Genomic DNA, 15049 nt, shown 5'->3' on the forward strand with positions numbered 1-15049 from the left:
AATAAACGTTGAAAAAAAAAATTTTTAATAAAAAAAAAAAAAAAAAAAAAAAATAATTTTAAACCACAGTCTTTAGGGGATGCCTGGCTGGCTCATTCGGTGGAACAAGGAGACTGTGGTTCTCCGGGTCATGAGTTCAAGCCCCACGTTGGGTGTGGAACCTACTTAAAAAAAAATTTAGAGGCGCCTGGGTGGCTCAGTCCATTAAGCATCCAACTCTTGATCTCACAGTTCATGGGATTGAGCCCCATGTCAGGCTCTGTGCTGACAGTGCAGAGCCTGCTTGGGATCCTCTCTCTCTCTGCCCCTCCCCCCCCCACTGTCTCTCAAAATCAGTAAATATTTTTTTATGTAAAAACCATAGTCTTGGGGCGCCTGGGTGGCTCAGTTGGTTAAGCATCTGACTTCGGCTCAGGTTATGATCTCACAGTTCATGGGTTCGAGCCCCGCATCAGGCTGTCTGTTGTCAACACACAGCCTGCTTTGGATCCTCTGTCCCCACCTCTCTCTCTGCCTGTCCGCCGCTCTCTCTCTCTTTCTCTCAAATTAAAAAAAAAAATTTTTAAACTTTTAAAAACCACCGTCTTTAAAAAGGGGCGGGGGGGGCCAGTGATGCCTGCCCCACCCCCACACAGGCGCATTCTCTTCATCTGCTTCGTTCCAACTGTGTGTTGGGGGTGGGGGTTGCCCTTCTTTTCCAGCCATCCCAGAATTTCACAAAAAGCTGTCTTTGCTGTCATTCTGGACGAGGTGCTGCAGCCCGGTGGGGGTCTACCACAGCTCGGCTGACAGAGTGATGAAGCAGCTGGAAGCCAGCTTTGCCAGAACCGTCAACAGAGAATATCCAGGACTCGCAGACCCAGGTACAGGGCAGGGGCGGGGAGGAAAGGGTCCGCCGTTTGGTTTGAGAGCGAGCCCTGGCGGGCTGCCCCTCACCACTTCCCCAGCAGCTAGCCCTGGAGAAAAGGCTGACTCTCCGGAGAAGACGTCGTCTGTCCATCACCTACTCTAAGAAAAGAAAGAACACGAGCGTGTTCCAACTCAGAATCTCAGCGGTGACTTTTAAAAGCACTGTGCGTCCGTGTTGCTGTTTAGGTGGCTGTATATGTTTTTCATTAAAATGTTACCAACAGGAGCGTGTCCCGTGGTGGAACCACGTGGGAAACAGTTTGGCAATTTCTACTAAAGTTAAATATACCTACCCTATGATCCAGCCATTCCGCTCCTAAATATGTCAAGGGAGAGGGATGCTTAGACTCTCAAAAAAGGTTCATAGCACTTTCTTCACAAGAACTGAAAATCAGAAACAACTCAAATGCCCACCAACAAGAAAATAAATGTGTTGTGTATGTGTGTGTGTATAATGTGTATGTATATAATATTGTATATATGTATATATTGTGTATTTATAGCATCAGTCATACAATAGGCCATTACACAGCAATTTTTAAGAAGAATAAACTGTAAGCAACAATGTAGGCGAATCCCACAAATATTTTATTGAGTGAAAGGAACCAGATACAAACAGTATATACTGTATAATCCCATTTATATGATGTTCAAGAACAGGTAAAGCTGAGTCCTAGTGATAGAAGTCAGATTATCAGTTACCTGTGGTGGGGGTGGGGGGATCTGAGGGGGGCACTGAGATGGGGGCATGAGTCAACCAGGTGGGGTGCCAGCAGTGTTCTGTTCTTGACCCAACGCAGTTACACAGGTATGTATACGCACGTCCAGTAATCATCCAGCTATTCACTGAGGACTAGCTCGTCTCACGTACTGTGCTCTGCCGTACCCCACGGTACAAAGACAGGTGAACGGATGAGTGCTCGTGGCACTTCAAAGCCTCTTTGTGTTTCTCCTTCCAAACAGTGTTTCGAACACTGGTGTCCCAAATCCTGGACCAGGCTGAGCCTCTGCTCCCCTCCAGCCTCTCTTCGGAGGTCATCACCGTTTTCCAATACTACGGTTACTTCACCAGCCACGGTGTGAGCGACCTAGAGAGCTACTTGAACCAGCTGGCCAAGCAAGGTGGGACGTGTTCTTTCGTTGCACCGTGTGGTGGCTCCATTTGGAGTGAACTCTGGTCTTTTCAGTCATAGTTTTTAGGGCTGGTAACCATTTCTTCCCCCAAGTCAACAGCTGGGATGAGATCAGCCTTTTCAATGATTTCTGGACCCCTAACAGTAGTGAGCCTCTTGGCAATGAACCAGGGGTGTACCGAGAGCATCCTGATCACCCAGCAAGGATACGACATTGACCAGAAGCTGATTTAATGATGTAATTTCTTCACGAATGTATTTGCCGTTTGTGGGATCGAGCCTACAGGCAGTGCTGTGTTACGTTGCCCTGTTTGGAGGCACTTTCATAACAGTCCGCAATGGGATTCACGACAAGGCAGATGGGGCGACATGTTGGTCAGGAAAGGAGATGGAAAACCACGTCTCGGGCTGTGTCTCTGGGGAGGGTGCAGAACGGGCACCAGCACAGCGGGGTGGCCTGAAGTTCATGATTGCCTTGCTTCTCGCGTGGTGTCACATGCTGAAAATAACATAAGCAGCTGCAAGGAGAGGAAACCTCTTTGGGGGCGGAGCCAGGCAGCGAGGGGCTGGGTTCTGGCTCCCCAGTCTGTGCTCTGTAAATCCACCCAGACTTCACCGCTGCCGGTGAAAGGGGGTGGGACTGCAGTGTGTTCTTTAGGAGTAGACGGGTTGGCTCAGCACCAGACTTAGCCCTTCCCTCCAGAACGCTGAACCCTGCACTGACAGGTCCGTCACAGAGCTCACATCCCAGTGAGAAGACGTACTTTCTCCCCCCGACCTGGTGCCTAAGCCAGCCCGAACACAGGAGAGTCTGTGTAGCCCTCATGATGAGTAAATGCTGGTCCAGAGTTCTAGAAGGAGAACCGAGGCGGGAGACCACAGGATCTCACTTGAGGATAGTCTTCCTATCTTCTCTAAGTTTGTCACTGTCTCTAAAGCAGTTTTCTGAGTAAATTTCTCTACTGTTCAAATGACATCAGTAGCAGCTGACATCCCTGAGCCTCCCCCCGACGGTCCTGGGGAAGGCGTACCTACTTACCAGTAGGAGTGGAGGAGGACCGTGGAGAAACCCTAACCCTGTACATGTCTTTTTTGTTTTCTTCTTCCTTTAAATAAGAAAAAGGCCCTCATTATTTAAAAAAAAAAAAAGACTAGAAAACAAAAAAGTACACCTAAAAATATTCAAATCACCTACTATCTTACTTTTAAAATTTAATGTATTTTTAGTTGGATATGCATGGATTTGACATTTCAAAGCTGTGATGACCTATTATAAAGCATTCAGTCCTAGCTTTTATTTGGTATTATATCCCATGTTATCCTTTGAAAATTTTTTTAGTTTTGTAGTATCCCTGCATTTGGGTGCATGCGAATATAGTTGATTACTGTTGGACAGTTAGGTTGTTTTCCATGATTTGTTTGTTCCATTGTTATACATAATACTGTCTCGAGACCTTATGCTGTGGCATTTATTTAAAAAGCAGTGAAATGGGGGCGCCTGGGTGGCGCAGTCGGTTAAGCGTCCGACTTCAGCCAGGTCACGATCTCGCGGTCCATGGGTTCGAGCCCCGCGTCGGGCTCTGGGCTGATGGCTCGGAGCCTGGAGCCTGTTTCCGATTCTGTGTCTCCCTCTCTCTCTGCCCCTCCCCCGTTCATGCTCTGTCTCTCTCTGTCCCAAAAATAAATAAACGTTGAAAAAAAAAAAAATAAATAAAAAAGCAGTGAAATGACCACAACATCCCCAGCAGCAGAAATAGGAAATTAAAGCCAAAAAAAAAAAATCTCAAAAATTCACTAACGTGTCCATTGAATAGTGGATGCTGTCTACTGATGGATCGTGAATTTTAGGTTATCGTTTCCCATCTGTACTGACCAGATACACTCTTATCCTGATGTTTCGGTGACTAACAGATGCCTGCACCGGGTACTTTATGAGGGATCAGAATACATTCCTTGGTCATGGAACATCATCAGTTTGTCCAAATGGGACTCAGAATTTTATTTTTTATCATATCATCTCCATATTCCAGCCAGCCAGCTGGATTTCTCCATCCCGGCCCAGGTGCCCGAGTGCAGACAGAGAGAACATCAAGCTGGGGTCACTCGGGGCCAGGGGATTGCCAGACGGGTATGGCTAAAAGATCGGCAACAGAGTCGGCTCTCATCGGGAAGATTTTACTTGTAGTAAACTACAAGTTTACTTGTAGGTCCTTCGCTGTATATTTTTACACTTGACTATTTAATTCGTCTAGAAGTTATTTTAGCGGCCGTACAAGATGGAGATCTGCCTTTGCTACTCCCTATTAAGGTTTGCCATTTACCATAATAGAGTTACTAGAATCATGGCCTTTTCTCACTAACAAAACATCACCTTCGTCGTATGCTGACTTTGCGTACGTGGGTCTGTTATTACATGTATACTTGAGTCGTATATTTTTAGTGAGTGTGTTACCTTATGATCAGAAAGTGAACTCTGCTTTCTTTTCACTCGCTAGTTTCCTTGATTCAGACCCTGCAGTCGCTGAGAGATGAGAAACTGCTCCAGGCCATGAGTGACCTTGCACCGGGCAGCCTCTCAGCCCAGCAGGAAGTACTCGGGACTCTGGCTGTGCTGCTGACTGGCGATGACCAGGAAGCCCGTGAGGCTGTGATGCTGTACTTGACCGCAGCCTCCAGAAACGAGCACTTCAGGGAAAAGGTAAAGCCCCAAACCACGGACATCAAGCCAGAAGCTTCTTTAATTTTCTATCATTTACTATTAATATTTTGCCAAATGTTTCTTATAAAAAAATAATTTTCTTCTGCCTATTAATAATACATACCCTGTAACACAATTTAAACTACAAAATATACTGTAAATATTTTAGTGCCCATAAGTCCAGCCCCCAGAGAAAACTGTTAGGGATTTGGTGTACATTCCTTCTTTTTTTTTTTTTTTTTTTCAACGTTTATTTATTTTTGGGACAGAGAGAGACAGAGCATGAACGGGGGAGGGGCAGAGAGAGAGGGAGACTCAGAATCGGAAACAGGCTCCAGGCTCCGAGCCATCAGCCCAGAGCCTGACACGGGGCTCGAACTCACAGACCGCGAGATCGTGACCTGGCTGAAGTCGGACGCTTAACCGACTGCGCCACCCAGGCGCCCCAAGGTGTACATTCCTTCTAATGTTCTTCTATGCATATGCTAACGTCTATAATTATTTTTTTCTTTTTTGTTAATAGTTATTTATTTTTGAGAGAGAGACAGAGTGCGAGCAGGGGAGGGGCAGAGAGAGAGGGAGACACAGAATCCGAAGCAGGCTCCAGGCTCCGAGCTGTCAGCACAGAGCCCAACATGGGGCTCGAACTCACGGAGTGCAAGATCATGACCTCAGCCGAAGTGGGACGCTTAACTGACTGAGCCACCCAGGCGCCCCTATAATTATTTTTTTTTCTTAAATGAGATCACACTGTTCTGTTGCATAACTGAGTTTTTAAATGTAATAGATCATGGTTATTTTCCTTGTTAGAACATGTTGATCTACTTCATTCTATTTGAGGGGTTAATGTGCATCTCAGGGTATGCATACTCTATAATTTATTTTCTTGTTCCATACTGATGGGCCTTTGTGGAGATCCCAACTCTGAAAAATATCATGATGAGCATACAGGCACACACCGTTTCTGACTTGGCATCGGTCATCAAACCATTGAGTCAAAGAACAAGAATATTTTTAATTTTGAAAGCCATCATTCCTTTTTGCCAGGGGAGAGGAGGTTGACCCCTCCGTGGCTTTAATTCAGTACCAGCCGGATGTAACAGGCATTGGCAATTCAAGCACGCAGGGGCCCCGTACAGACAGCGGCTCGGTCCCCTTTATAATCTGAACAGTTGTTCTAAAAATCAGCTCATGCCCACCCTCAGATCAGCTCAGTAAAGTCAAAGTTGGCCCCTTCTTGTCCTGGGAAAGGTCAAATGTTGACAGCTGAGAAGAGCTTAACTTCTCTGAGGTGTCAGCTAAGCTGGGGAATGGTGGGATGTTTGTGTCTCCACAAGACCTTCCATTCTAAGGTCATCTGGGCCCAAGAGCAGGGACTTCATGTTCTTCTTTCCTACAAAGCTCCAGTCTTTTACTGGGATTTGCTCAACAGGCTGTTCTATGGGCCAATCATCCTCACTCTACTGAAGAGAGAGGAGGAAAATTAAAGGCGTGTGACCGCTGCTGGTAGCAGCCTATACAGACACAGTCTTCTGTGCGTGGGATCACGGTGCCCTTTGGTCATGACAAGTGCCCTTTGGTCATGACAAGGACCCATGGTCTAGCGTCTCCTTAGATAAAGGCAGCCTGGGGCACCTGGGCATCTCAGTCGGTCGGGCATCCAACTCTTGATTTCAGCTCAGATCATGATCTCACGGTCCATAGGATGGAGCCCCCCATCAGACTCTGTGCTAACGGCGTGGACCCTGTGTGGGATTCTCTCCTCCTCTCTCTGCCTCTCCCCCACTCGCTCTCTCAGTTTTACAATAAATAGATAAACATCAAAAATTAAAAAACAACACAGAAAACAGTAGCAACCACAGCAGTTACAACACAGCCCTTCTTTGGCTCTTCTGTATGCGCCTTCTACTTTTAGGGCACATGCCACTGGCCACATGCTCTCTCTTTATTCCAGTTCAGCTCTCGTTGTCATGCCCTTGGATTCGCTTTCCACGAAAGAGTGTCCCCTTGTAGATGGGTTAGACGACACACTAGTTAAGAAGCTAGAAACTTAGGTACCACCTAGATATGTTGGACCCACCATGCCCAAACCTTGAGTTCTTTCCATTTTTTCTTGTATGAAATAGCAAACGTTGGCACATTAATTCTGTACTCACATGTGAAGGGCTAAAGCAAATATAAAAATACCTAGGTGAGAGCTGGTGTTTCTATAAATCTTCAACCTTTGGAAACCCGTAGCTACTGAAACTAAAAGTTGTAGGTTGGTTCACTTTTGATGCTTTTTGCTCCCCCACCCCAAACAAGTAGAAGATGTCCATCCTTTCCAGTTGTACCGTTGTGTTGGGATGTTGTTTCTCCAATCATCTGGGACTTGCCAGAGGAGATGCTCGCTGTCCTGTTCAGTGTCAGGGACTCTTGCTTAACAGCACACCTTCTCTTGGCTTCTTAGAACTCCTACCAGTTGTGGGGCACCTGGGTGGCTCAGTCGGTTAAACATCCGACTTCAGTTCCAGTCACGATCTCACGGTTTGTGGGTTTGAGCCCCACGTTGGGCTCTGCGCTGACAGCTCAGAGCCTTGAGCCTGCTGTGGATTCTGTGTCTCCCTTTCTTTCTGCCCCTCCCCTGCTTGTGCTCTGTCTCTCTCTCTCTCTCTCTCTCTCTCTCTCTCTCAAGAATAAATAAACATTAAAAAAAATAACTCTTATTGATCCAAATGTCACAGCAGCCACCTCTTCTTGGGCCACTGCTCAAACCCAAGTGAGCAAGATGCTGCTTACGTGTCCTGTGAGATGGTATATCTCTGCAAGGCACAGAGAAGTGCCAGATGCTTTCTCAGGCCGGGGAACAGCGCCCAGTTCCCACTCAAGCCAGCAGAGTTACGGGCTTCATGCTCACAGGGACAGTGTGGTCCAGAAGTCCCATCTACAGATCCTGTTCCTGGGGCACCTGGGTGGCTCAGCTGGTTAAGCGTTCGACTCTTGGCTTGCGCTCAGGTCATGATCTCACGGTTCATGGATCGAGCCCCACGTTAGGCTCTGTGCTGGTGGTACAGAGCCTGCTTAGGATTCTCTCTCTCTCTCTCTCTCTCTCTCTCTCTCCCTGTCTCTCCTCCTCCCCCGCTCATATAGGCACGCTCTCTCTCAAAATAAATAGATAAATAAACATTCAAAAAACAAAACAGGGGCACCTCAGTGGCTCAGTCGGCTGAGCATCCGACTTTGGCTCAGGTCATGATCTCACGGTTTGTGGGTTCAAGCCCTGCGTCAGGCTCTGTGCTGACAGCTCAGAGCCTGGAGCCTGCTTCGAATTCTGTGTCTCCCTCTCTGCCCTTCCTCTGCTCGTGGCTTGTGCGCGCGCTCTCTCTCTCTCTCTCTCTCTCTCTCTCTCTCTCAAAAACGAATAAACATTGAAAAAAAATTTTAAAACAAAACAAAACAAAGATCCCATTATCAGCGGTGGACTGACCGGGCCCATATGCAGCACTTCATCCCTCTTGAGTCAGTGTCATGCAAACATGCCTGAGAGGAAGAACCATTTAAGTTGTTTTTGGCCAGTTAAGCCTTGGAATGTATGCTTTGCACAACGGGTTAAACTTTGGTTAGGTGGTTAAAGCTTGGAAGCTCTTAGGAGGGGTACAGGAGGGAAATGGACGGGGAAAATGGAGAAGCATCATGTGCTAAAGTTCATCCATTTTACAATTTTCACAAGGGCTGGCCCTGGAGGTCAAAAACCAATTGATGATAACTATGCAAAAGCCTAAGTGAAATGGGACATTTAATATGATTATTACTCACAACGGCCAAAAAGTGGAAACAGTCCAAATGTCCATCGGCTGACGAGTGCACAAAGTGTGATCTGTCCCTACAGAGGAATATGATGCAACACACAAGGGATTCTGACTCGTGCTGGAGGAACCTTGAACACATCTGGCTAGTGAAAGTGCAAGACGTAAAAGGCCACATGTTATGTGATTCCGTTCCCGCAAAATGTCCAGACTAGGGAAATGCAGAGAGAGAGAGGGATCAGTGGTTGCCAGGAACTAGAGGGAGGAGACCAGGGGAATGACTGCCCAAGGGTACAGGATTTCTTTTTAGAGTCATGGAAATGATCTGGTCCCTTTCTCTTAGTACCAACTAAAAATAAACTTTATTACTAAAAAAAAAAAAGGAAAAAGAAAATGATCTGGAATTAGGTAGTGGTGATGTTTTGTGAGTGTATGAAAAACCACTGGGCCATACACTTTCAAGGGTGAATATTATGGTATGTGAATTATATCTCCATATTTTTTTAAGGGTGGGGCTATTCTTGGGGTGCCTGGGTGACTCAGTCGGTTAAGCGTCCGACTTCGGCTCAGGTCGTGATCTCGCGGTCCATGAGTTCAAGCCCCGCATCGGGCTCTGTGCTGACAGCTCAGAGCCTGGAGCCTGTTTCAGATTCTGTGTCTCCCTCTCTCTCTCTGACCCTCCCCTGTTCATGCTCTGTCTCTCTCTGTCTCAAAAATAAATAAACGTTAAAAAGAATTTAAGGGTGGGGCTGTTGTCCAGCACTGAGAAACTAGGCTGTGTCTTATCACAACTGGGAGGGACCACCACAGTGCTAGGTGCCATCCCATGAGCAAACACATCAGCAGGTGTTTGGTTACACTTTCAAGCTCTTTCATCCAGGCAGGATGGTGGCACCAGAGTTGATGGGTGTCACTAAGTGCAGGGTATCATTCTAGGTGCTGTAAGGAATCAAATAAGATTAAAAAAACAAAAAATCCAAGATCTTCATCTTTTAGGGAGCTTCAACAGACATGGAGTCACTGTTGTATCTCCTATAAGCAAATACATGAATACGCAGATGTATGTGAGAATAACAGTAACGCTACAGCTCTATTTATCGAGGCCTTACTTCATGCTAAGACCGGATTTCAGTCCTTGACATGTGTCACCATGTGGAAGAATCAGAAAGGCCTGTGAGTGGCTTTTGATTCTACTCACTTTGCAGATTGACAGACTAAGGCACAGGAAGTTAAGTAAAATGCCAGAAGCACGCGTGAGCAAGTTGAGAGAATAGAAATAGGTATAAACACAGGCGTACATATGTGTACATACGTAATGATAATTAGGTCAACGTAAGTCATAGGAAATCAGAAAGACAGTAGAGAGCCGGTCACATAGTGGTTGGTGACGCAGGGCCTGGGTCTTAAACCAGCTTAAAAGATAATTGGGCGGGGGGGCAGCGCCTGGGTGGCTCAGTCTGATAAGCATCCAACTCTTAATTTGGGCTGAAATCTAACCCGTCCTTCCCGGTCCAGGTCGAGTATCATTTTCGTGCACCGTGTCCTGGCACTTTGGAAGGTGGCTTTCTTCCACGCGATTCACTTAGCATCTCGCAGCTTCTGTGGAGACACATTCCTTCCCTACAGACCCTTCTGCAATCTTAGCACTTGCGCTAGACCTCAGGGGCTCTTGAATGCTGGAAACGTAACTTTGGACCTTCCAGCTTCATAGTCCACAGAGTCTGTGACCTGATAGAGTAATGGATTGAATTCAGAGACAGTTCTTTTAGTAAACATGAATTGTTATGGATTTTTTTTTTCTTTTTTTTTTTTTTTTTGTGCTCTGAAGGTCATATGAAATGTCTCGTTTTATCTATAGTTTAGGTCCGGGAGTAAAAGTGATGCCTCCGAAACTGCAAACACATCAAAATGTCCTCACGGGGTCCCTCCCTCTCTTCCAGGCCTTGCTGTATTACTGTGAGGCACTGACAAAGGCAAACCCCCAGCTCCAGAGGGCAGCCTGCCTGGCCCTGAAAAGCTTGCAGGTAAGACCCAGTCTCCGAGGCCCCGGCAGTTCAGCTCTGAGCAAGTCTAGGCCAAGTGCACCCAACAGCTTTCTTCCCCTACTTGGGGGCACCTGTCTTACCTCCTTCACGGTGGGAACTGTGTATTCATTTGGGGGTCTTTTCTTAAAACTTTATTTTAATGTTTATTTCTGAGAGAGAAACAGAGAGTAAGTGGGGGAGGGGCAGAGAGCGAGGGAGACACAGAATCCGAAGCAGGTTCCAGGCTCTGAGCTGTCACCACAGAGCCCGATGCGGGGCTCGAACCTACGAAGCGAACCAACTGCAAGATCATGACCTGAGCCAAGGTCAGACGCTTAATGGATTGAGCCACCCAAGCGCCCTGGGGGTCTTTTCTTTAAATAGTAGCTAAATGTGACTTTGTTTTGTTAGGGTTGATAATTTTCCAAATGAAATAATTATGTGTTTCAGCAGCCCGCAGCCCAGAAATGGATAGCTTATCCCAAAAAAAAGAGTTGATAGGATGATTTCACCAATTTTTCTTGCGTACAAGAAAGAACAGGGACAAATAAAATTTGTAAGGAAATACTGAAATTCAATGTGCCAATAAATTCCCAGATGCTTCCCCACGATCTGCTTTAACAAGCAGCTCACCCTTCCTTTTTTTTTTTAATTTTTTAAATGTTTATTCCTTTTTGAGAGATAGAGAGCAAATGGGGGAGGGGCAGAGAGAGACACAGAGGATCTGAAGCAGGCTCCTCGTTAAGAGTGGAGAGCCCAATGGGGATCTCGAACCCACAAACCCCAAGACCACAACCCAAGCTGAAGTTGGACATCAGCTGAAGTTGGACATTGGTGACTGAGCCACCCAGGCACCCCAGCAGCTCACCCATCTTAAGTCTGTCAGGGGGACATGTCACTGAGCAGTGACAGGGCTAAAATGTAAATGAAACAAAGGCTGAGAATTCCCAACATTAGAGACTTTGCCTTTCAGGGTGCCCAGCTGGCTCAGTCAGCGGGGTGTGCAACTAGGAGTCGTGAGTTTGAGCCCCAGGTTGACCGTAGAGATTACTTAAGGAAATTGGAAGGAAGGAAGGAAGGAAGGAAGGAAGGAAGGAAGGAAGGAAGGAAGGAAGGAAGGGAAGGAAAGGGGAAGAGAGGAAGAAAGAAAGAAAGGAAAGAAAGTTTGCCTTTCAGTAGGAAAGATTTAATGTTCAACCTACCTTAAATCATCAAAAATAAGACCAGTCACTTTTGAGAAAAAGATAAAGTCACACCTTCAAACTTGCTAAAATCTTGGATGGCCGCATGGGACAAGGGGTGGGACCTATAGCCGGATGGGCATGAAGAGAGGGGTTAATACTCTCAAAAGAAGATCTCATGACCTGTGCAGACAAACAGCTCTGGGAAATATAGCCTTCCTTGTCACGTGCTGAAAAATACCTTGTGTGGCCAAGAGAGCCCACAGTGACTGCTGTTTATTTGAGTGGCCTCCTGGTGCCCGTGACATCTCAGAGACGATGGCTGTGACACGGAGCTAATGGAAACAAAGTCACCAGGGTACCGTGAACTGTGTCCGCTTCTGTGGATTTGCACAGTGTGAACGTGACAGTAAAAGCAACGGTTTTAACTCTAGCAGATCTCAAGTCTGAGAGCCCCGATGCCTCCACTGTTCTCTTTTCTTCCAGAAAATACGATCCTTGGTGCTGGACAAAACACCTCTTTTTAAACCATCCCCAGCCTCCAGCTCCTGAAAGGGGCTCTGGGCAGCATGGTGTGAAAAACAGTGTAGACACGGGGGTTTCATCCACCCAAACCAATCAACTCTAGCTAACCTGTCAGGGAAAACATCATCATCATCATCATCATCATTATCATTATTTTATTTTTATCGTTACTATTATTAGTAGTACTTAGTTAATGCTAGCAAGCAGACAGGCACATTTTTCTGTTACCAAACTGGACCCAAATGAGAGATCGAGATCCTCAAACCAAGAGGCCCTCGAAGTTCGGGCCCCTCATCTGTTTCTCTGGGCTAAGAGCCTGTGGTCTGCCCGTGCTGCGCACTGCCATTGACACCTCTGTCACCGGCACCAGGGCTCTCTGCGCCCGGCTTCCTTCCAGAAGGAGAATCGCCGTCTCGCAGTCTGGTCCCTCAGCTCGTCAGAACCTCAGCGGAAGCATTTGGGTCTGGCCGCAGGCGTGCCCCACGCGGTGGTGTCCGTGGAAACGCGGTGCTAGGCCCTCCTCTGCCTGCACGCGTCCTCTCCCGGGGGTGTCTGTCATCTTCCCCAGGCCAATGACGCCCCCCGCCCGGGTTTCCAGGCCGGGTCCTCCCTTGCTGGCACGTGCCCCGCTTGCTGCGGGGCGTCCCTGCTGGGAAGTCACCTCCGACGGGCACCCAGCTCGCCCACCTCAGTGGGGGGGTGCAGCTCGTCCGTGCCCCTCCCCCACCTCATCCTCACCCTCACCCCCGACGGCCCCGCCCCGCGGACCCGCGGACCCCCCCCCCCCCCCCCCCGCAGCCCGCTCTGCCCACCCCCACTGGAGCCGCCTTCCCGCCGGCCTCTGCCCCCGCGGAGTCCACGCCTTCCGTGCGCGCTTTCTGCTGCAGTGAGGCTGCTCTCACTACAGCACGAGTCCCGGGCCCCGGGTAGCTCTGTGGGTCAAGGGTGAGACTCGAGATCTCAGCTACGGTCGTGATCTCAGGGTTCGTGAGTTCAAGCCCCACATGGGGCTCTGCGCTGACGGCGCGGAGCCCGCTTGGGATTCTCGCTGTCTCCCTCTCTGCCCCTCCCCTGCTCGCTCTCTAGCTCTCTCAAAATCAATAAATAAAAGCAAAACAAAACACCCCACAAATCCCGCTTCTAAAGCTCTTATGTGGTTCTCCAGGATGCTAAGGATGAAGTTCAAAGCACTTAATGTGGCTTGTAAGGCCCCTCCTTGATTGGGGTCCTGGTAGGAGGTGCTCCCCTCGCCTGGAATGCATTTCCTGCCCCACACCGCCCAACACATGCACACGTGCGCGCACACACACACACACCTACCACTTACCCGAATGTGGCTAATTGCCCTAAGACACCGCTTCCTCTGTGAAGATTCTCCAGGTCAGACCAGATGACGTTTCCCAGCTCTGTTCTGCCCGAGCACCGTGTCCCCGCCTGTCATTGTCCCACCGTCTGTCTTTCCGCTGGACCGGAAACCCTGGGGGGTCAGGACCGAGCCCCGCTCGCTGCCTGGCCGACTGCCCGGTCCCTGGGGCGCTGATACGTGTGGGATGGACAGACACGAGGGTTCCGACCACCTGCTCTGGCTGTCCTCCCGTTGGGCACACAAGCCAAACACAGAGTCCTTAGCTGAGCACTGGGTTGGAACCAATGAGGCGCGTGGGAAAGAGCTCGGAGAAGGGGATCCTGTTCTGGAAGGACAGGCTGGCCACTCCCCTTCCAAACGCGCGTTGTTGGAGCTCCTGCAGGTGCGCGGCCCAGGCGCCATCCCGGGAGACGAATCCGGTGCATCTTGGAGGGACGGCGCGGAATGTGTTCCTTTAAAAGAGCCCCTCAGGAGCCGGACGCTCAGCGGGCCGAGGGAACCCTGGGCAAGACAGTACCGCCCCTGTGGCCCGCTGTGGGTGTCGCAGCACTAACGGCTCTCTCCTCGCAGGCCACCGAAAGCATTAAGATGCTGGTGACTCTGTGTCAGTGCGACACGGAGGAAATCAGAAACGTGGCCTCGGAGACCCTCTTGTCTCTCGGTGAGTTTCGCTTACACGGTTGTTTCCTTCTGGTGCTCTCCAAGGGAGCTGGGCCCAGACGGTTCGTGGGCGCCGCGGGAGCGCCTTCCCCCGGGGAGCGCTGCTCACACTCATGCTCACACATGGGACGTCACACACATGGGACGTCACACTCGCACAGGGGACATCACACGCGTGCTCGCATGGCATACGTCACTCACACTTACACAGGGGAGGTCACACTCACACAAGGTACATCGCACACTCGCACAGGGCACGTTACACACACACACACTATGAGGAACTGGTGGCTTCCCATCTCCCTGCAATGCCCGGTTCTCACCGCCTGGAGCTGGGGGAGGGCCGCTCTCGGGAGCCCCGCCAGGCCGATCAGCCTGTGCTGTTTGGAGGCCAGGACGTAGACTCGAACCTAAAGCAGAGGCAGTAGTCAGGGATCCAGGGGGGCTGGCGAGCTTGGGCTGGGACTCCGGGGGCCGCGGTTGGCTGAGGCGGCAGGCACGGCGGGCACACTAGTCCCCTCCTCACCCTGCCTCGCAGGTTAGCCTCTGGTTGCCCCGCTGACCTGTGCCCAGCTGAGTCCTGACACCGGAGAAAAGAAGTGTGGTTCTTGAATGCTGGAATAGCCAGATAAACCCCCCTCCCCACTTCACCTTGTAAAGGCACCTGCCTACCAGGTTTCACACCTTTGTTCTTTCGGGGGAGTGCAGGGGGCAGAGAGAGGCTGTTCTGACCTGCATAAAAGATAGAGACAGTTGTTATTTTACTAC

The 15049-nt window shown here is 49.2% G+C and overlaps 1 protein-coding gene and 1 long non-coding RNA gene across 10 annotated transcripts in view; both read left to right on the forward strand.

The window, feature by feature from the left end:
• RIPOR2 (RHO family interacting cell polarization regulator 2) overlaps positions 1–15049 on the forward strand; it is a 233083-nt gene that overhangs the window by 212332 nt on the left and 5702 nt on the right. For 6 of the 9 annotated variants that reach the window (XM_086706112.1, XM_086706104.1, XM_086706107.1 and 3 more), the window contains 5 exons: positions 702–863; positions 1873–2031; positions 4538–4740; positions 10466–10549; positions 14192–14282. In XM_086706112.1, coding sequence (XP_086562238.1) covers positions 702–863; positions 1873–2031; positions 4538–4740; positions 10466–10549; positions 14192–14282 — 699 coding nt within the window. The remainder of the gene's footprint in view (positions 1–701; positions 864–1872; positions 2032–4537; positions 4741–10465; positions 10550–14191; positions 14283–15049) is intronic. The other 3 variants (XM_086706106.1, XM_086706110.1, XM_086706109.1) reach the window with 2 other exon arrangements.
• Positions 4747–8122, forward strand: LOC147580687 (uncharacterized). Its single transcript, XR_015250975.1, has 3 exons — positions 4747–4951; positions 5191–7734; positions 7969–8122. It is a non-coding gene; the product is annotated as an uncharacterized LOC147580687 (long non-coding RNA).

This window comes from Puma concolor, chromosome B2 (assembly GCF_028749965.1).
Source record: "Puma concolor isolate L17-30 chromosome B2, mPumCon1.1.hap2, whole genome shotgun sequence".
NCBI classification, from domain to species: Eukaryota; Metazoa; Chordata; class Mammalia; order Carnivora; family Felidae; genus Puma; species Puma concolor.